Source organism: Pithys albifrons, chromosome 1 (assembly GCF_047495875.1).
Source record: "Pithys albifrons albifrons isolate INPA30051 chromosome 1, PitAlb_v1, whole genome shotgun sequence".
Taxonomy (NCBI): domain Eukaryota; kingdom Metazoa; phylum Chordata; class Aves; order Passeriformes; family Thamnophilidae; genus Pithys; species Pithys albifrons.
The window spans coordinates 59457249-59479239 of record NC_092458.1 but is presented as its reverse complement, the minus strand read 5'-3'; the positions used below and the strand labels follow the sequence as shown (position 1 = coordinate 59479239).

At 41.2% G+C, this 21991-nt stretch overlaps 1 protein-coding gene across 2 annotated transcripts in view; it reads left to right on the top strand.

Moving 5' to 3' along the window:
- The window catches only part of KPNA3 (karyopherin subunit alpha 3), a 51114-nt gene that overhangs the window by 3912 nt on the left and 25211 nt on the right, over positions 1-21991 (top strand). For both annotated transcript variants that reach the window (XM_071551544.1, XM_071551552.1), the window contains exon 2: positions 16865-16909. In XM_071551544.1, coding sequence (XP_071407645.1) covers positions 16865-16909 — 45 coding nt within the window. The remainder of the gene's footprint in view (positions 1-16864; positions 16910-21991) is intronic.

Below are 21991 nucleotides of genomic sequence, written 5' to 3'. Positions count from 1 at the left end.
TGGATTAGAAGTGTTGCTTATTCTTTATTATAATACCAGGCACCCATTTGTTGACTCACAGTTCTGATGTTTAAGGTGATGGATCAAACAATTCAACCCATTTCTTTTGTCAGGATTAGTCAGCATCCCCAACTAGAACTGAGGAAAAATTCTTGATGAGCGGAGTTGTTATAATCTCTAGGGCTGTCTGCATGATTTGCTGGGCTTTTTGTGTGTGAGATAGAGACTGTGTGGTCATGTCATTAGCAAAATGCATGCTAGATCAAAAATAAACTCCATGTGCACTCATTTAAGAGAACAAAACAACAACAACAACAAAAAAACAAACCCCAAACCAAATAAACAAACAAAAACTCAATCCCCTAAACCTAGGAAGGAGTTAGTGGCTATAACCTAAAACCATTTAGAATCATAGAATCGATTGGGTTGGAAAAGACCTCCGAGATCATCAAGTCCAACCCTTGGTCCAACTCCAGTCCCTTTACCAGATCATGGCACTCAGTGCCACAGCCAATCTCAGTTTAAAACCTCCAGGGATGAGGAATCCACCACCTCTCTGGGCAGCCCATTCCAATGCCTGATTACTCTCTCTGGAAAGAAGTTTTTCCTGATCTCCAACTTAAATTTCCCCTGGCAGAGCTTAAATGACTGGGAATAAAATTTCCTATAGTCGTAAGTCAAAAAATTACAAGTCCTTGAACTTCTGTTGCTTAGGCTGTAGGGTTATCTGTTTGAAATTTGTTGAGTGCTATTTACCTAAAGGAGATGTGGTCACTGTCATTTTTTGCCACTCCTGCTCTATTGGATTTTAAGCTTCAGAGGTCCTGCCCCCCCCCCAATGTCTTTTCTCCATTAAAGTTTTTTTGGGGCAATTATATCACCTTTTGGCCTGTACCACCTTTGGGATGGTGAACTTTGAAGGCTATATTTTTGTTCTATGCCTTCAGCATCCTGAGCCCAGGTGAGGCAGAAGAAATTTGGCTTAGCCCAGATCTCCATCATCAGCCCTGGCAGCTTCAGGTATTTACTGTTCCTGCTTTGCTAACAGTGAGGATCCAGTTCTTGAGGATGTTTGAATTCATTCACTTTTTTCTGTCACATTGCTGTGACATTTTTTGCAAGTGGAGGAACATCATTCTGGGGAGGCCAAATCCATCTGAGAAAAGGTACAGGTTGACTTAAAACCACGTTCCTGTCAAGTGTCAGAGGCTTTTTGCAGTGGAGGTACCACAGCTGGGCAGTGTTAATGAATGAGCAAACCTGCTGCTGCTGGCGCATTTCTTGGTACTGTTCTGTGCCCTGGCTGGTGTTTTGCTGTCTCCCTGTACTCCTCTCCAACACGTCATTAAACAAATAAAGGTTGCAGCTCTCCCAGAAATCCTGTTACTCCCAGCTACTTTGTGACAATCCAGTTTTTTTCAAGAGCTCACTTTTACATCTTGGTCTGTTCTCGGTTTCACTTTGCTGACCCATGAATGGACATTGGGATGGAGTAGGGCTGTCATAGCTGATTTAGGTGTGTTTAAGGTACTGTGGACCTGCTGTCTTAGTGGGCTCATTGGCTCCTTGACTCTCAGTAGGTTAAGTGAAAACACAGGGGTCAGGTGGCTTCCTGTTGGAAACTAGATGTAATACAAGATCCAATACCTTCATGCAGAGTTTCTGACTCCTGCAGCTGCTTTGTTACCAGTCTATGTACTCTTGGGAGAATGCAGATGTACATTTGTACCTTGGAAAGAATTCTGTGGGTAGGAAGTAAGATACAGATGTGGGAAGCCTCTTTGGTTGCTGTTGCCCCAGAATTGTCCAAACTTGAGTCTGCAGGTGAATAGTACAATGCTGTGAAATGTTTGACTCTTGGCAGAAAGCAAACACTGAAAAGTGCTGTCTAATTTTTTCTTCGAGGTTCAAAATCAATTGAATGTATCGCATTTTAGAAGGTTTAAATACAAAGATACACTAGGAAGTCATTGTTTATTTCAAACATGCCTGTGGAGAATGCAGTTTGGAGATGGCATCTCCTGATGAACATAATCTTCATAAGCTGATTGAGGTCTGTGCTTGCTGTATTGAGGCCCAATTATTGCTGTTTGCTATTGTGATATACCAAGCCTCTGGTAGTTTTCCCGTAATTACAGAATTTGTTTTTCTTCACTCTTGTGTATTTCTAACGCTGCAGCAGTGGCACTGGTATCTCTGAAGATTCTTTTTTCCAAGGATTCATATTTAATTTGTAAAATATCAAAGTCTGGTCAAAGTTGGTAGCAGTGTAACTGTCATACTAGTTTTAACAAGCTCTTTAACTATTTTTTGCCTCAGTTCTGTGAGGCTTTCATAATATTTGTACAGTTCCAGCACAAATCCAAGCAGGATGTTTTGTGCTCTAAAACTGTTTTGTGAAAAGACAGCAATTAGGAGGATGTGCCAGCTACAAGTAAGTGAACAGATTTGTATTTATTGTGGGATTAGAAGTGGAATGAAGCATCTAATTTATAACATTAGGCTAGAAGAGGCAATGAACTAGTTGAAGATGATGGGTCACGTCATCAAGTAGTAAAGACAAATTGTCAACTGAACTGACTTAAAACGAAAAAGAAATGTAAACCCTGTAACTTTATCTGGAATAGTCTCTGTCAGTTATTTCCAGAATACCTGGTGCTGTGAAATTCTGGTAGTGAATTGGTATTCCTGATTACTTTTGTAATAGCAGAAACTGGGCTTTGTATTCTGTTTCACAGAATTTGACATGGGTAGTCAAAAGCACTAGTTTCTTTCAAAAAGTCCTGCATCAGAACTGTCTGTGCCTTGGAGTGAACTGGTTGCAAAGCTCTTCATGTTTCTTTAATTTTCTGCTCCCTTAGCTTCCTGAGCCAGCCCTTCACATCTGGAGAAGACCAGTGGTGGCTCAAAGAGGTCAGTGTGAAGAGGAGAAGGTGTATCTTGTCTAGTGGTATTTAACTATTGGATTGCCATCCCTTTGCAGTCAGGTTAAGACCATGAAATCTGCTGAGGAGGCTCCATGTTATTTCTCCTGGCTCACCTGATGCTCGTCTCCTTTCTCAGCTTAAGCAAATGTTGCAGTCAGTTTTTGTGTGTATCAATACAGCAGGTACAGAATAGGAACATGTACTGTATGAATGAACTGCAGAACAGGAGACAGATTACTATTTTCACCTTTCAAACACCTGTTACTGAATCACTCATTTCCCTCGTAGTCTGTCGTGTCTCATCAGCTGAGCACGTCCTCTTGTGCTTTTTTAACCTTGCTTATTGTCAAGTCCAGTAACAGGTGGACTTTGAAGGTGGTGATAGAGTAAGTGATTTGCAAAATCAGCTTGGAGGAGTTGCTTCCTTTCAATACTCATTAGCCTTGATGGAGATGTATTTTATTGAGTGTTCAAGCCCCAGTGCAAACTTGCACGTGTACAACTTAGTCAAAGCTCATTGCAAGAGGAGAAGGTGGTTGGTGTGCAAAAGTGGCTTGTGGCCAGGTTTTCAGAGATGCACTAAGGGATTCCTGACCAGGTGCAGTGTCGCATTTCAGAATGTCCTAGTCCTTGCCTTTTTTTTGTTAACTACAGTGTAAGTCAGAAAGTTGATGAAATTATGCAGAGACACATTGTTGTGTCTCTCCCAGGTAAGCCGAAGTCACCCTAACAAGCAGATACTGTCTCTGCATGCAGCTTTTTGGCATCAAGGTCTCTGACTTTTCATGCACACAAAATGTTAGATGGAAAGTCAGTGGTAGTGATTTCTCTGCAATGAAAATCTGATGTGCTGCCAGACAGAGAAGACTTTCCAGTAGAGGATCCTGAAATGAGAGAGCCCTGCTACAAGTCAGCAGGATCCTGTTAACCACTGTTTGTCAGGCATGCAAGAGGAATGTTGGCTGGTAATGTGTAGTGTTCATATCACTGATCAAACAGCAGTGAAGAGCAACCTTCCAGACAAGAAGAGATGTTTAAGGAGCTCTGCCACGTGCAAGCAACGTGACAGCATCTTTGAACATCCTGAGTTGCCAGCCAATCCCAATCTGGCAGTATCCCCCTCCCATTTACATTGCCAGTAGGGGTCTGGCTTAGAATCATAGAATTGATTGGGTTGGAAAAGACCTCCGAGATCATCCAGTCCAACCCCTGGTCCAACTCCAGTCCCTTTACCAGATCATGGCACTCAGTGCCACAGCCAATCTCAGTTTAAAACCTCCAGGGATGGGGAATCCACCACCTCTCTGGGCAGCCCATTCCAATGCCTGATTACTCTCTCTGGAAAGAATTTTTTTCTGATCTCCAACTTAAATTTCCCCTGGCAGAGCTTGAGCCTGTGCCCCCTTGTCCTATTGCTGAGTGCCTGGGACTGCACTGTGCCTCAGTGCTCAGGGTAACCTGAGTTTGGGTGGCTTTGTTTAGTGGTGAGATTCAAAGGGGTTTTGGTTTGGTTCTTGTTTGCAAAACCAGACCACTTTTGGTAATCTAATCAAGTTCCTAAGGCTAGCCAACACGTTTTTCATGGTAGGACATATAAACTGGAATTTTGAAAAACTGAAGGTATCCTCAGGGAGGAAAGTATGGTATCCAAAATGTTCAAATCACAGAAACATGGAATCAGTGCTTATGTGACATAAAAAATGAGGTAGAAGCATCTCGAATTCCTGGTGGCATGATGGTTAAATGAGAAGGGTAGCTGACAAGGGTTCATGGGATATTGCTGGAGTGTATTTCCTGATTCCTAATGCTCCATCTTCTTCCTGGGTTGTCAGCTGGGTCTGTTGTTTTCTCTTGCATCTTGAGCAGAATGATCTCTTCATAGATTTAATTAGGCAGCTAGCACATGTTTAATCTTTTTTTGCCTTTTGATTATATCTTTCAAAAAACACCAAAGAAAATCTGATTTCATTTGAGCCATGTAATATTATACCAAAAAATCTTGCTGTGGCTGAATATAGCCGAGCTCCCCAGGGATTTGATTTGCTCTTTTTTTTTCATAGCACCCTCTGAATGTATGCAAATTGCAATTGTTTTCCCATTTTATAGACGGAATAACAGAACTTTTGTCTTCACTTCAGGGAGGTGCTTATAAACACATAATGGATTCACAGGATGAGTGTCTGAGGTACTTTGGTGTTACAGTTGAAGACTGTTTAAGTAGCTGAAAAGGGAGTGTCTTTGTTCAAACATAGATTGCACAAGAAAGTATGTGGCTAGTATTTAGCCTACTAGGTTTTCTTTTTTTTCTTCCCTTCCTAAGGGAAACTAGTATAAATATTTGGCAGGCTTAAGAATGTCTGGTCTTCTGGCATTTGCCCCAGAACTCTGTGAAGCTTTTCTGACCAGACACTTAATTTTGTAATTAATTTCTTGAAAGTGGTTATCTACAATTTATATAAGCTATTACATTTAAAATAATTTATTTAGGTCTTTATGTTGATCTGAAGATCAAAATTTTAGACTGTTTGCAGTTAGTTACCATGAGCAGTTGTAATTCACACAAGTGGATATGGTTTTGTCTGTGACGGTGTTAAGTGGGAGATTTGTGTAACATCCATTAGTAGAAAAATGAACCTGTGCCTTTGAGTTGATCTTTTAGACTCTTCTTCAGACTAGTCTTCTAGACTATAGAAGAGGAAAGGGGCTCCTGCCCTTTTACAATAGCAACGAGGTGTTCTGCTTGAATAGACAGGTCTGTGCACTTTCCCTCCTCAGTAAGGGAATGGGAGGGATCCTTGCTTAGAAATTCTAGGAAAGGACAGAGGTGGTGTCGTGTCTTAGGAGAGACCAAGGAGTCAATGTAGGTGCTTCACTTTTTCTCTGTCAAGGACAGGTTAAGCTTCTGCCTCCAGGAAACTCCAAATCATCTACACTGCAATACAGGAAAATAACAAATACATTTTGAGAAATTTGTATACTGGCAAAACCAGATTCCTGTAACACAAAACTACAAAATTTCAAATTCTTGTACCAATTTGTGTGTCAAGAAGCTTTAATCTTCTAACTTTCTAAAAAAGTGTGAATAGGAATCATTTGTAACTAGACTTTCTTAGTTATCCACTGTTCTTGGTGCTTATTTGGCACATCACAGTATTCAGATAAGGAATTGTAAAATTTAGTATGCCCTTTTCCTTACAAAAGATACAGGAGAAGAAGAAATACTTAATACAGGTGTTCTTCAGAGCAGTGGTTTCTTTCTGCCTTCGCCATAAATGACCAAACCCCACAGAAGTTTTTCAAGGTGAACCCTTGTCAAAATGGAGTTATCAGTGACTACATTGCCAGTCCTCTTTGGAACACTGCATGGACAGGTTCCTTGCCCTGTTGGGACCACCCTGTTTGAATTAGCTGGTGGTCCTTGCTGCCTGGCTGCATGTTGGTTTGTTGCAGACCAGCCATTCAGTGATGAATTTAGCTTCGGATGCTGTGGAATCACCTGGAAACTTCAGTTTGGCTTCAGAGGGGAGCCCATATGGGTGCCTTGCAGTCTTTGGTCTGATGTTGGTAAAGGTAGGGTTAACAATGGTTTAAGATTTACATCTGAATGGAAGTGCTGCAAAACTTTTCACTAGATACAATGTCCTTGATTCCCATAACAGCAGTAACTGGAAATCTACTGGATTCCGTCTTCCGTTTCCCAATTGGGTTTTGATGTTGAATAGGGAATTCCATCTCTTTTGCTCTATATAAAACCAGCAGATAACATGTTTATTGTGTTCCAGACTGCTTTGTGTCCTGTATTGGTGCAGTTTGTGTTGAATGCACCCATCTAACTTACTTCAAGTGCAGTCTCCTGAGGATTGTTTAATGTGTCTGTACTTGCACACTGGGTAAATGGTATATGGGAATTCAAACACGAGTGCTCACATCTGGGCCCCTCAGTTCAGAAAGGATATTGAGGTGCTGGAGAAGTGGGTCCGGAGAAGAGCAACAAGGCTGGTGAAGGGACTGGAGCATAAACCCTGTGGGGAGAGTCTGAGGAAGCTGGGGTTGTTTAGCCTGGAGAAGAGGAGGCTCAGAGGAGACCTCATCACTGTCTAGAACTACCTGAAGGGAAGTCCTAGCCGGGTGGGGGTTGGTCTCTTCTCCCAGGCACTCAGCAATAGGACAAGAGGGCACGGGCTCAAGCTCTGCCAGGGGAAATTTAAGTTGGAGATCAGAAAAAAATTCTTTGCAGAGAGAGTAATCAGGCATTGGAATGGGCTGCCCAGAGAGGTGGTGGATTCCCCATCCCTGGAGGTTTTTAAACTGAGATTGGCTGTGGCACTGAGTGCCATGATCTGGTAAATGGACTGGAGTTGGACCAAGGGTTGGACTTGATGATCTTGGAGGTCTTTTCCAACCCAATCGATTCTGTGATTCTATCTCACTTCTTTGCTGGTTGTAGCTTAATGTGGAGATTGAACAGATCCACAAAGGGTACTGGAACCTCAAAGAATACACTTATAAAAGAGCTGGTAAGAAATCAACACAGCATTTACTTTTCTGCCAAGGTCTTTTGGAGCAGTAGAAGTAGACAGTGTGGATGGGCAGCTTTGTCTGCTTCCAAAGGGCTTTCAGGTGAGTCAGCATCATGAGCAGCAATAATTGGAGGCTTGTGGCTTTCCATGTTGGCATGAGTGTCTGACTTCAGTGAGTCATTACCCACTACTAAGTAAAAAAGTTACAGGAGATATCTCATTCATCCAGTTTGCTGAGGCCAGCCAGGTTCAGATACTTGAACTAGCTGCCACAGGCTGGTTAACAAAAAGCAGCTGGTCTTAATTTTAGGGGGCCCAAACTGAGGATTAAAAAAGTGTGGCAGCTCCAACTGCAAGAGAACTAGTTTTTCTTCAGTGGTCTTTATTAACCTTGAGGAACATGAGTCTCAGACAGATTATGGATAAAATACAGTAGCATAAGTACTGCACTCCACTCTTAATGTATCTAGTACTGCACTAAAGGTTGCAAGCCAAAATGAAACTTTATAATATTAAGGTTCTGCAGTACACAGAGAATCTCAATTAAGTTTTAATACCTTCTGCAAAATAACAGAGTGCTACCCTAAAAGAGGAGCAAATACCTTTCAGGTCACATAATAATCAAATGAAATAGAGCTGTCTTGGAGTATCAGATCAGTGTACAGACACACTGTAAGTTTGTTTGGCTGATTTGGTAGAGATCTGTTGTTTGTGCTGTGGAATCCAAGCCCCCTGCCTGCATTTTTAACTAGGTCAGCATAATTTAATATGGACCTGTGATAACAAAAACAGAAGTGAAGTTGTTCTAACTGTGTAGCCTGTGTGACTGGGAAAAAATCACATTTTGTTCTTGGGACAATTTAGAGCTTATGGCAGTACTTGGTAATTAGGTAAGTCTCAAAATTGGGCATGGGGAAGAAGTCTGCCTAGAACATGCACTAGTAGAGGAAAGCTGGGTAGTATTCCATGATGCTTGTAACTAAAGGTATAAGCTTAACTGGAAGGGGTAGTTTGTATTAAACATTTGGCTTAGTTTGGCGTTGATGTCACATCTTTTTGCATGCCCAAAAGAAATAGAGGGGATTGGTATGCTCAGCATCACTGGTTTTAATTCTTACAGTTGTGATTAAGTAGTTGCATTCAGACCATTGTGATGCTGTCCCAGAATTTTGACTAAGTAGTTCCAGAATTCTTCCTTTCTGTATTGTGATATACTTGCAATTTTTGGTGTAAGCTGTATGCACTTTGAGAGTGTGAAGAGGCAGAACAGCAGTATCACCTGTCAGTGTCCCTTTGCCTCTCTTATTTTTTGGCTGAAGCCAGCTGTACCAGAACAAGTAGGTGCAGTTAAGCCCCAACTTTACACATACTCATTACATATCTATGCAAATAAGGAATATTTAGCTTCTAAAGTTAACCAGAGATAGGCAGCTGACAACCTTAATCATCTCAGCAATTGTATAAAAACAAGCAATGAGGTTTCTTTTCTGCCCCAAACCAGCTTAGCTCCTGAGGCTTCTGCATTTTCATGTGCATTGCAGTATTTCATATAAAAGTGTCAAAGAAGGAGTATATGAAAAAGGCTGGTAAAGCAGTTTCTAGGGAAGACACTGTTTACTTCTTCAGTGCAAACATGATCTTTCCTGTCTTGCACTCGCACCTATGTGGTAAAGTATAAAAACTGTACTCTAGAGGGACTACAGTTGCAATGCAAGTGGGAAGGCACAAGTTAAATCCAATCCAGCTGTTGGAACTGGGCTGTTTTTTTTCTCTCAGTTAGGCAGGTGGAAGAAGTCTGGAGTTGACTTGCAAATACTAAGCTCTTTGGGTACCCTGTATGTTTAATCAAGCTGCTTTACTGTCCCAACTATGTATTCAGGGTAGCTCTTTCCTCTAAGCATGTACCTTCTGGTTTTCCAAGACCTGTGCTGGTAATGTTGAGAGGCAAGAGCAGAATAAACAAAATTAAATGTTATCTTCTAATGAGGTTTGTATATACAGAGAAATTAGAATTAATCTATGAATTTTTTCCTTTCTTTCCATTCAATAGCTGAACTTTCAAAGGAACTAAGGGCACATCTTACCAAAGTTCCTGAAAACTTATCTTTTGTATCCCCAGAATAGGCAAAACTGGCATTGGCTGTGGTGTCTTGTCAAGGTGAGCCTCGCTTTCCCACTTCCCTGAGCTGGCTGGAAGCTGATGCTGGCCTGCTGGAGAGCAGAGGTGGCCAGCCAGCTGGTTGTGGAGCAGCTGGCAGAATTGAGATGGAGATTGGCTGGAGAAAACAGCTGTTTCCTCCCTCTCCCTCTCTGAGGTTTTGTGGACTTGGACCTTTTGTAGTGGATGTGGCCTAAACGTGTTGATTAAAACATGACACTCATGAGTTGTCCCACTCAGTGAGGTGTTCAGTCAGGGTGAGCACCACGCTGAGCTCCCAATCTCGTTGTTGCAATGGTAGGTGGAGTTTTAGCCATTAAATGCTGGTTATGCCTTAATCTTCCTTCTGACACAATTGGTATAGATAAAAGTAGTTAAAATTATTAAAATTCATCAAATGCTGCAACAAGTGGTATTTTTTTCTGTGCAGAGAATGTTTATTAAACATTATTAAGCATCTTGTACATGAAACTTGTTTTTTAATTTTGTTTAGGAAATCTTTAGCCCAGCATACCAAAGGAAATGTGATGACTTGATCTTCTCACTAGTTGTATCATCCACACATATAAATAGTTGTGGTTTCTGATTTGTACTGTAACTGGGGATGAATTAATCTCACAGAGTATCCAGAACTTCTTGTCTCCGAAAGTGGTGTACTTAAGGGACTTTAAAGTGTTTATAATCAATTAAGATTGATTTTTAGATATGAAGTATGAATTTTGATTTAGCAGAAACCCTAAGACTAGTTCTGATATTTCATTGTGAGTGGGATTGAGATTGCTTAGATCATTCTTTCATAAATATGTTATCTTGTTCTCACGTACAGGTAGAGCTGATTGACTTGAGGTTCCTTGAGTTTATTTTTTTCTTGGTTTACAGAAGCTGTATGGGTTGCCTTTTCAGGTAGTTGGTGTATTATGCAGGTAAAGGTCTTTACAGCCCTTGTGACAGCACTGACACTTGCTCTTTGGCATGCTCTGAGCATCCTGTGCACCTTTGTACAGGGTGTTACGAATGGTGTGGGTGAGTGAGTGAGAGGGTCCCAAATGTTCAGGCACTGAAAAATAATTCTTGGGATGTGCTGGCAGCACAGGTCACTGTTACGCTGATAATTTACAATTTCACAGGCCATTGCTTTTTTATTTAGAAAGTTTTATGTAGTTTTATGTTCTGTCATAAACCAAGTATCAACTGAGAAATCAGGAAGATGTTTTCTCTTCTTTACAGGTGGCTAAAGCTGAACTTTGAGTTTCTTGTTAGCTTCTTGTTGAGAGATAGATACCAGAGCTGAAACACTTATCTGACCAGGATGACTGTATTGTGTGTCACTTCTGTCCCTTGAGCGTGCCTTGAGCGTGTCAAAGGCAGTTTTACAGGGACTGTGACATTCTTTGGGTTTTTTCCCCAAGGTCTTGTGTCTCTTAAATCTCTTGTCTTCTGTCAGCTTAGCATTTTTGTGTTTTGTATCACCGTGGAACAAAGTTCCCTTGCAGCCCTTAACACAGCAAGCCTAATGTGTGCAGTGATTTTTCTTCTTTGCCATATGAAATTAATTTAGGATTTGATACCTTGAGGGAACTAGGAATTATTTTTCCTTCAAGCGGGAGGTGTTAGGGAGAGATTCTTATGTAACTCTTTGTACCTGGCTTTGGAAGAATATTAAGAAATTCAGGGTAGAAGTGAAAACACTAATTTATCTACATCTAGTAGATGTTTGGGTGTTTATTTTGTAAAATAACAAAATGCTGAGGAACTTGAAATTAGTAATACTGCTCAACATCGACTGTTGACTTCTAACAAGACTTAGAGTAGTTGGTGCATTACTGTAAGACACACTGTAAGTAATTAGGAGTGGTGAACTGGGAAGTCACTTGTTGCAAAAGCCTTATAAATTTGAGTTGAGTGATGTAACAGCTGAGATACAAAGTTGTAGCACAGCTTGAGCTTTGTAAGTGTTGTATGGTTGTATGTTCTTGTTTCTTAGTAATACCTGCTGACTGAGTAACATACTACTAATAGTAACGTGCTGTTACTCATTTTTACTGTATGGTGCATTAATACCCTTGTGTTTAGGAGTGTCCTCACAGTTCAGATTCTTTAGCTATCATCACTTTTGTGATTTGTAGGATTTTGTCTATGCCCTGTTTTCTCTTTCTGAGATTTGGAGTCTCTTTTTTATTCAGTGAAACAGTTCAGTTTTGTCTTGGGGATTAGTGTTGAGATGTGCTGTTTCAGTGTTACATGAAGTTACCTGTTTGTGTACATTGTGCTGAGAAGTGACTGTAGTGGGATGCTGTGGATGTCAAACCCCTGTGTTAGATCTATTGGAACCCCTTGCCAGGCTTCGGCCAGTGCTGTATGTACACACTTCAGCAGGTGTGTTCTCCCAGCTTGAAAGCTGGTACTGAATCGGGGGTTAAGTTTCAGAATAACTCCCTCTTCTCTTTTTTACCCAACCTGTGTTAATGGGGGAAAATGTTTAATCTTTCATGTAGTGTATGAATGTTTTGTACGTGCCTGCTGGGCCTTGCAGGTAGTGTAGAATTGTGTCATTCTGCTTACAGGGTAATGCTGCCCTAAAGGGGGGCTGGCAGTGGGACTTACACTGGTGCTGTTGAGTTATAGTATGTGCACTTCTGAGACTATAGGAAGGTGCTAATGACCTGCTATATTTCTAAAAGGCTTCATCTGAAACACAAGCTTTAAATACTTACTTTTTAAGAAATGACAAATTAGGACAAAAAATTAACTGAACCACTAAAGTCTGTTTTTCAGGGAACAAAATCTAGGCTTTGCCAACCTTCTTGCTCCAACGGATAAAATGAGAAATTGTGCCTATTGATCTCCAAGTTTTGAAATAAAACTTCCAAAAGGCCAGCAAGAGTTATAAAGTATGTATGGCCAGACTTGGCAAACGAAGCTTTGGGCAGGGCTCTCCCCACGTGGGTGTGCCCTTCCAGCCTGCACAGTGGATGTTTTAGGTGAGGCACATCGTGCGCAGAACTGGCCCCACCGTTTAAGTCCTGAGGTTCATCTGCCACGGCTGAGCGAGCTTGGACAGTGACAGTGAAGTCTTCGGGAGTGTCACAGCACCCGGTACTAACCGGGGCTGACCCTGCTGAGCATCCGAGATGTGACGGGATGGGATGGCAGGGAGGCATTGAACTGCCAGGGGACGGTCCCACTGAGACTGGAACTCAGGTCCTTGGGATTCAGAGTCCAGAGTGCTCTCCTTTACACCATGGGACCACCCCAAGAGTATCAAGTATATTGTAACCAAATGAAGTTGAAGCATGTTTTCAGTCTTAAGAGTATGGCCTTTCAAGACAAGGATGGCTAAATTGTGGACATTCTGAGTTTTATCACAGAACAGTCCATCACTGGTTTATCAGCTCCTTTGGTAAACAGGAAAAAATCAAGATGGGAAACAGTCTGAACAAATACCCATTAAAGTAGAATGGATAGAACTAAGGCCAATGTCAAGTGCATACATGTGGTTTTCATGTACAGTCCATAATTGCCACAATTGACAAGTATAAATGAAGTGGAGTCTGTGTTCTAAAATGTATTGATATGCAATGGTCATCTCATATCTCAAGACTCAAAATGTAAGGTTAGAAGCAGGTCCACATATATCCAGCAGAGAGCACTGACCGTGATCCGGCCATGACAACCAAGTTTAGCTGCCAGAATGTGCCAAAGGCTTTTTAGGAATTTCAGTCCCATGTACGTGTAGCGAGACTGTAGCCCTGACATTGTGTCACTGATTCTTGGATGGTCCTGCTGACCCTGACAAACTGACTTTTTAAAGATGTGCCAGCAGGAGACTCTCTGAGACTGGGAGTCCTTAATTTAGTGGAGGATAGATAACATCAGTTTTGTGGAGTTAAAGCTCAGTGATATCCCAGTTATCAACCTACTGCACTCCGAACGGAGAGGTAGCTCTGGACTTACTGGTGAGTACTGCCTGTGCTACATTTTAAAGGAGCAAGGTAAAAAGAAATGTGTCAGAGCTGCTTTAAAAGAGAAAACACAGTAAGTTTAAAAGGAAATACAAAAGAGCAACTAAAATGATAAAACCCAGGTAGTATGGAGATTGCCTCAAAAGTATTAAAACTCAGAAAATGTATGGTGCTGGTCAGCAAAATGTCCACAGAGGTGAGAACCTGCTTTGAAGAACCTTTCTAAAGAGTGGTAGCTCTCTAAACGAGGAAAAGATGGGAGATTTTTACATGTTAAATATAAAAAACCATTATTGAGTAGTCAAATATTTTGAGGATGAGCTTGATAAAAACAAAAAATGTAGTAAAAAAGTATTGAGACAGAATTGTAATAGGGTAGGATCACTGTGGCTGAAATAACAGAAGTATGAAACAAAGATAAAACCCTGATGGAAAATCTGAGTGAATTCTTTGCCTTTAGAAAAAAGCTTAGTCTTCCCAGTAGGGCCTTTTTGGATGGATGACTTTGAGTAACAGTCTTTAGTCAAAGCATTGTTAGAGAAGGTTTTAGAGGAAATTGATGAAATTGGTAATAATGCCTTGCCTGGGACTGCACTGTGCTTGTTTTTTTCTAAACCAAAATCTTAAGCTGCTGAGCTTTTTGCCACAGCATAGAGTGTTTCTTCAATCTGCCTTATTGCCAGAAGTGGTAGGTGGGAAATGTTATGGTTGTCCCCTAAAGAGCTTCAGATTTGGTCTGATTTTTCTGCTCAATATAAGTATTCTGGAGTATAGTATATATAAATTAATAAATTGTAGTCAGAGAGCAAATCTAAAAGTAGATTGTGCCTTGCTCAATTAAATCACCAACAGTTTGAATTTGGCACATACAATCCTGGATTTTGGGGTGAAAAGTTCTAATGGACACTCAAGTTGACTGATTTGTCATGTGATGAGTTACTCCTTAAATGTCAAATAGGAGTAAGAGATCAGATATTACTTGGGGGAGGTGGGACAGTGTTGCAAGTGAAAAGTTTGAAGAACTTTGGTGTCTAGAACACAGGATCAAGAAAAGGAGATATTACAGCCTTGCCTAACTACATTTGTTTTCACTGAAATGCAGAGTTACAGAATCACAGAATGGTTTGGGTTGGAATGGACCTTAAAGATCATCAATTCCAACCCCCTTGCCATGGGCATGGACACCATCCACAAGATCAGGGTGCTCAAAGCCCCGTCCAACTTGGCCTTAAACACTTCCAGGGGTAGAACACCCACAGCTTTTGTGTAAAGCCTGGTCAAGTGCCTCACCACTCCCACAGTAAAGAATTTCTCCTAATATCTAATTTAAACCTGCTCTCTTTCAGTTTAAAACCATTCCCCCTTGTCCTATCCCTTCATGCCATGTTTAAGAAGTCCCTCTCCAGCTCTCTTGTAGCCCCCTTTGGGCACTGGAAGGCTGCTCTCATGGGGAAGAAGTGCTGAAAAACCTTAGGCTATATAGTGCCCTTAAATTTGACACAGTTATTATGATTATTCAAATATAAAATTCTAATAGAACAACAAACTTGAACGAGTGGTCTTGCTGGTTTGCATGTGCTGACTTTTTGGGTTCTTAATTTGTTCATGCCCTACCTGCCCAATGCCTCCCATTCCCAGCTATCCAGTCCTTATCACACAGAGGTTTTGCAGCAGGCACAGATGGTTACAAGCACCAAATAGTTTACCAAAATAACGAAGGGGGGAAATCAGTGTAGTTCTGGTAGGTGCTGCAGTGTTGGTGTCCTTGTTCTGCAGCGAGGACTTACTTTGTTTGAAGTGGTATAGCTCATGCTTGTAGATGTGAAAGGAGGATTGTGTCTGTGTTTACATCAGTGAGCTGGTTGATCAAGCAATGGGCAGGAAGAAAGAATGCCTTTCTTACTCTCAAGTCAACTCAAGATAATGAATTTCAGCATGGAGAAGAGAAGGCTTCAGGGAGACCTCATTGCAGCTTTCCAGTGCCTTAAGGGGATTTATAAAGAGGAGGGAGAGGGACTTTCTATACAGGACAAAGGGCAGTGGTTTTAAACTGAAAGAGGACAGTTTTAGGTTAGATGTTAGAAATTTTTTACTTAGAGGGTGGTGAGGCATCGTCACAGGTTGCCCAGAGAGGTTGTGGATGCCCAGTCCCTGGAGGTGTTTGAGGCCAGGTTGGATGGGACTTAGAGCAACCTGATCTATCATCTGGCATCCCTGCCCATAGTGGGAGGGTTGCAACCGGATGATCTTTAAAGTCCCTTCCAACCCAAACCATTCTGTGGTTCTGTGAAATGAGTTCTGCTGTGCAAACTGGTTGAGAACAGTGAAGCTAAAATAATGCTTTAAGCACTGCAGCTGTGTCCTGTACCAATTCAAGGTGTGAAGGCTGCTCATTTCTTTCCCCTGTTTGGTATTTCCTTGGATGGCTGATGGGCAGTGCTGGTGTTTACTGCTGGTCTTCACTGGTACTTTTTTGCTCAGGGAGTTATTTGCCCTAACTTGAAAGGAACATGATAGTGACAGTGAAGGTCAGTAGCAAGGAGAGGACATAGAAAGTATTTTAAAAGGCTAATTTTAGTTAGTGTGGGTGATCTTTCTGGGCTGCCAGCAATCATCCAGTCCTGATTTTCTCTGAATTGCATTTTGATGGTACATGTATTTTCCACTGGTTGTTAAATGAACCTAGGGAGATTGCCTTCAGTAGGCTAAAATTCTTTTCCAGTCTTTTGATCTCTTACCTAAGAGGTGTAGCAGATTGGCAGGAATGTGTTTTGAGAGCCCACTATCTTTAAGAAGCTGAGATGTTTACAGGCTTGTTTTCTTCTGCAGTGTTTAGGCTATAGATCCTAAATAGATTTAGTACCACTGCATTACTTTGTTTCCTTTTGTCAGAAGCCTGATCTGTCTTGTTTGCACTGTGCTCTGTCACTTTCTGCAACTCGTGGTTGATTTTGGCTGGATAACTGGCAGAGGTTGTGTGTTTAGGTTGTGAATGTGTTCGTATGTGAATATGAGACTGTCTAACTGGGAGTTACTGCTGCTTTTGGTCTGCACATACAAACATCTGGAGAGTCATTCCAGTGAAGCCCTGTGGGGCACTCCTATTTTCTGCCTTTGGATACTTGCTGTGGTTTGTCATAGCTCTCTGTAAGGTGTGTAACCTTTTAAAAAATCATATTATAAATTATGTACAGTTTTCCATGTCTTTTGATGGCGAACTGCACTTTTGACCTAGAAACAGCTGATTTCAAAACAGAATACTGCTTTCTTGACATACAATATTTTTTTTATTTACAGACTATGAGAAGACACAGAAACGAAGTTACAATTGAACTACGGAAGGTGAGTTTGCTTTTGTTTATCACCTGTTTTACTTTGCTAATAGTACTCCGATGTCTTAGGTAAGTATTTTGCCCTAAGCTTTGCTTTGTAGCCTCAAACTTACACAGAAAAGTTGTAAATTTGTTGATTACTAGCTGCAGATTCTAATTTATTTTGACTCCAAGCAGATCAGTACTGCTTTACTCCAGTGTATCACTTGGAAACAACCCATATTCAGTTTCTGTACCAGTTCTCATGTTGTTATGGTGGACCTGTCAGCTGTGCAACTGTTTGAATTCTCTGAATGGGAAAAGAGAGAGTTGTAGCATTTAGAAAGTGAGGTGTGTCTTTTATTTTGTTGTCTGAAAATTGCTGCTTCCGTACTGTAGAGGAGTTAATTCTGGGGTCAGATTTTGGGCACGCTGGGTAAATGCCAGTGTAGCTGGGAAGCTCATGCATATGAGAACTGATCTAGTTTACTGCTCTGCCTAAATAAAACATTCATTACACCCTCATCATTCATAACTCTTCAACAGCCTTTCTAGGCACCTGAATGGCTTGCTGCTGAAGGACCTTTTCACAGGCTGAGAGAAGGGGTAAACTTTTATCTGCATTTGGGTGCCTTCAGTGTATTTGAGGACTGATACTGGCCCCTTTAGCTTTCCCTGCTGAGACAACTTCAGTTCTTCACCCTTTTCTTGAACATTCTGTTTCTGACTTGTTGCTGCATCTCAGTTCCAAATTGCCCGTATTTTTCTGGAAGTGTGGAAGTCTGAAAGGATGCAGACTCTACCTGAGGTTTACATGGAATAGCGAAAAACAATTCTAATACAGTCTTCCTCTTTATACTGAGTCAGGCAGACGGTCTGTGATCTGTTACATCCTTTGGACACTTCTTGGAGTACCACAGACCAAACATAGTTGTTTGTTTTGTTTGCATTGTTTGGGTTTTTTTACACTATTGATTCTTGCCTTCGGAATTGCATCTGCTTCTTCCAGAGTTTATTATTCTGTTCCCCAGAATGCTTCAGAGCCTCTCCAGCTTGGTATCACCCCTGTTTTCTCATATTTTCAATGATGACTTAATGGAGTTGTGTGGTTTGAATATTCTACATACAGCCCAAACTCCTTTTGGTTTCCATGTGATACGTATCTCCAGTTTGCCTGTTGGGTCTTTGACAGTTTGAGTGGTGCTTGCTTAAGAGTGCACTCCCACCCCATTTCATAAATTTTTTTTCATTGTTTGCAAACTGAGAGAAAAGACAAAATGGTTGCGAAATCAAAGTGAAATGTTTGTAAATAGAAGTTATGTTGATAGAAATTGGCCTGGCTTGTTTTTGAGAAATTTTGCCTACACTTATCACCTGATTGTGTAGGAGCTACCAAAAAATCTTGTGCTAGTATTTTGCTCTGATCCTTCTGTTCCTCTTCAAAAAAGAGACTTTTTTTCAGGTCTTACAGAAAAACTTCCTATATCTCATCACAGTAGAAAAAAATAAATATTTCTAAAATTAATCCTGAGACTATAGGAATTAATCAAAGAAATTGAATTTCATCCACATGACTGGAAAATGATCAGCACTGGAAGTTTATGCTGACATGTTGGGGGCCCTGTCTGTTCAGAACTGGTGTAAAACTTGCTGCATAACTGACATCTGTACTGAGAAGAGTCATTCATAACACTTGGGCAGCCTATGCCTGTTAGCAAAGTAATGCTGTAAAAGAGGCCTGAGCTAACACAGCATGTCCTCATATGTCTGGTTAAATTGTGGTGGAATGAGAGCATTCCAGTACAGTCTTTGGAGAGAGCTTTGCATTGTAAAGTGAGAATTTTAATTTAATTCTCATAATGGGTTTTTGTAACAGGTCACAATTTCAGGGCACTTTATTACAGACGTGTGGTGAGGAGCAAGTCATACACTTGAGGCAAGGGATTGTTCTGTGCAGAAGGAATCCTGCAAGTGCCCATAATACGGGAGTGAGAACAAGGAGGATGGAGCCTGTGAGCTGCTGGTCACTTCTCACTGAAAACTGTACATGCAAAGATCAGTTACATGTCTGGAGGAGAAGCCTGAGCGCTGGATGTAGGTCAGACTGTAAATCAGGAGTGAACAGCAGCTGCAGCACTTTTAAATGCAGGAAGTGGTGTTCTTCTGGAGTGTTTGCTGAACATCTTCCACTGTAGAGACCAGAAGAAATTTGCTTTAATAAGAAATTCAGCATGTGTCCAAGTTGTTGGTTTGCAGCAGCTGAACTGGTGCTGGTGGGCAACTGGTTTGCTGTGGGAACTCTGTGGCAGGTGAGAGGCCATTGCTTCTGGTACAGAATTCAGACTGAAATGTAAAGGGATGTATTTTATTAAGTTCCAGAAGCAATATCATTGCTTCAGTCTTATCTTTTATCTTATCTTCTCTGACTGTAGCATGAGTATGCCAAATTCAGGAAATACGTGTTGGTGTGACCTTGGTAATCCACCAGTGCCTCTTCCAAACAAAAGGATATCTTCTCTTTATCCCAGCTGTCCTGATGCTGCCTGTACACCTGGCTTTGAAGGAAACAGGCAAATGGAATATATTCTTGATCTGTATGGTTGAAGCACTACATAGTCGTGGGTTTGTCTGTTGAATCAGTGTGGATATAAATATTAAACAAGTGCATGTGATAAAGTTGCTTGCATCTCTTTTGTAAGATGGAATAAATAAAAAAATCACATCTTTGAAAAGTAGTAAACAATTTCTGCATGCATCAGTGTTTATTCTCTTGAGATTACAGACATCAAGGTGCCTTTGCAACACATTCTTGTTTCAAGAATGTATTATCTCTATTTGCTATCTTCACACCACAGCTCTGGAGAAAACTTAAATTTATCTTTCTTTTTCTTTTCCTGTTTTCTTTTCCCAATCACTTATTATTTGTTTAGGATTTGATTTAGCAGAGCTACTTGACATAAAAGGAGTAGCAGTAGTCTGGCAGATTCCAGACTGAGGCATGGGTTGTCATCATGAGCCAGTCAGATGACACTCCTAATGGTCAGGTGCCCTTTCACTGATTCCACATTGGCCTTGCGTTTTGGGAATGGATCTGCTGCATTTCTGGAAAGATGTCGTGGTCTCTGGCTGTATTGTGTGTACAGCAATAGGCCTAAGAGCTTAAACAGTAGCCATCTCTTCTTTCCTGACAGACAAGATAACAATGTCAGTCTTGGCGATGGAGACCATATCAGGATTTAGAATTTTAACTTTTTGGTGTAGTGTCTTGGTGAAGTCTGATTTAGTGTTTTTCACTTAGTTTCAGTGTCACAGAAACCTGAAAGCTGCTCTGTTAGCAACAGAGACCCTGGAATGAATTGGCTTGGTATATTAGTTTCAGTTTAAAGGGGAGAGTAGGGTGAATGAGTAATAGTTAGGATTCACCTGAAGGTTCCATGTCTAAATGAAGTCTGTAACTCCACTGCTGGGAGAGAGCCTTTGATTCCAAGTGCTTGGCTTTCCCTGAGGATGAAGGTTGACTTGGGCCCTTCGTGTGCTTAGAGGTACTCCTTAGCCAGGTCGCTGAGGTAGAATGCCACCCTTCACAGGAAGCCTTAGCACTCCTAACCTCAGCAGGAACACAGCATACTGTCCTGCTAACTAATTGGAATCCTAAGAACTTCCACGATCTCTGACAAGGTTTATTTTTGGCTTTCTTGGCAAACTCAGCTGCCTCTGAGAGCTCATGGACATGAGCTCGTGAAAGCTCTAATTGCCAATTAAATTTGGTGCAAGGCAAAGCAATTATTTGCTAAACAAGTGGTGGATTAAGGAGGCATGGACGTTTGTCTTTTTTTTAGCCTCTTTCCCTGGCATACTGTATTTGTTCCTACTCTGATCTTTCTTGAATCAGATTATATATGTCCATGAAGCTCCTAGATAAAGTGGTAAATCTTGAAGAAAGGAGTCCATCTTCATGTTTCTGGGAGCACTAGAGTGGGAATTTTTTTTTTATTCTCAGGAAGTCTAAGAGTGCAAAACAAAAAAAAGCACATGGTCAGGTTCAGGGTAATGAAACTGGAGTCAGTTACATGTCTTTTCCAGTTCAATGTGTATGTGTACCTGTTCATTCACTGCAAAGTACATATTTTAGTCTCCCAGTTCAAAGAAGAGCTACAATCACAGGGACACTGGAGCACTGTTAGCGTGTTCTTGTAGAGGCTTCCCTCTGTGGTGTTAGTAGCACTAATTCTTGGAAAAGAACTTGCATTTACCCTGCCTTGACCGATTCATTAAAAACCCCAAAAACCTAGGAGGAAAATTACATTCCTACTGTATTCTTCTAAAGGCTTAGCTGAAAAGGGCTATGAAGAAATTCTTTGGAGGCTTACTTGAATCCATTTTGGTAAGATCTAGTGTTTTCCTAACTTTCAGAGGCTTCAATCTCTGCAAGCCGTGCTTAGGGCTGTGGGGCCTCACACTGCTGTACACCTCTGTGTGTCTACTTATTTTTAGACAGCCTGCTCCTCTTCTGAGACAGGGGTGCAATACCCATTGTGACTGCTCTCTATTGCCACAAGGTGAATTAGCAGAACTCAAATGTGGAAAAGTTGCCCTTGTCTGAAGAAGAATCTTGGAATCTGACTGCCTTTGGATGCAAGCGAACTAGATCACTAAGCAGTTGGATATAATTTTAATATCCATAGATCATCAGATTGACCCGTTCAGCCTTTTTACGGTTTTACAGGGTGGGTTTTTTCCCTCTTTTTAAGTGTTAATAAGTTCTGAGAAGTAAGTAGAGCCAACTAATGGTCCTTTCCCAACCATTAAATAAGTTGAGTCTTTCTCCAGGTTCGTAGCCAAGAGGTTGTGCTGGTTTAAAGGCGAACCAGCAGGGGAAATGAACTCACCACGAGAGAGATTATAAGTCAGAGCTAAAATTTAATAATAATATTACAATAAAAACACTGACACAAAGAGAAATTGCTTTCAACTCACAAAACCCCAGCAGTATAACCCAGTGTCCTGGGGCACAAACCCAGGGGGGTTTGTTAGCCCTTGTGCTGAGACCCCTGTGGCTCCCCCAAGTCCAGAGCAAAAGGAAATGAAAAACCTGTTGGTGCAGGCGAGGGCT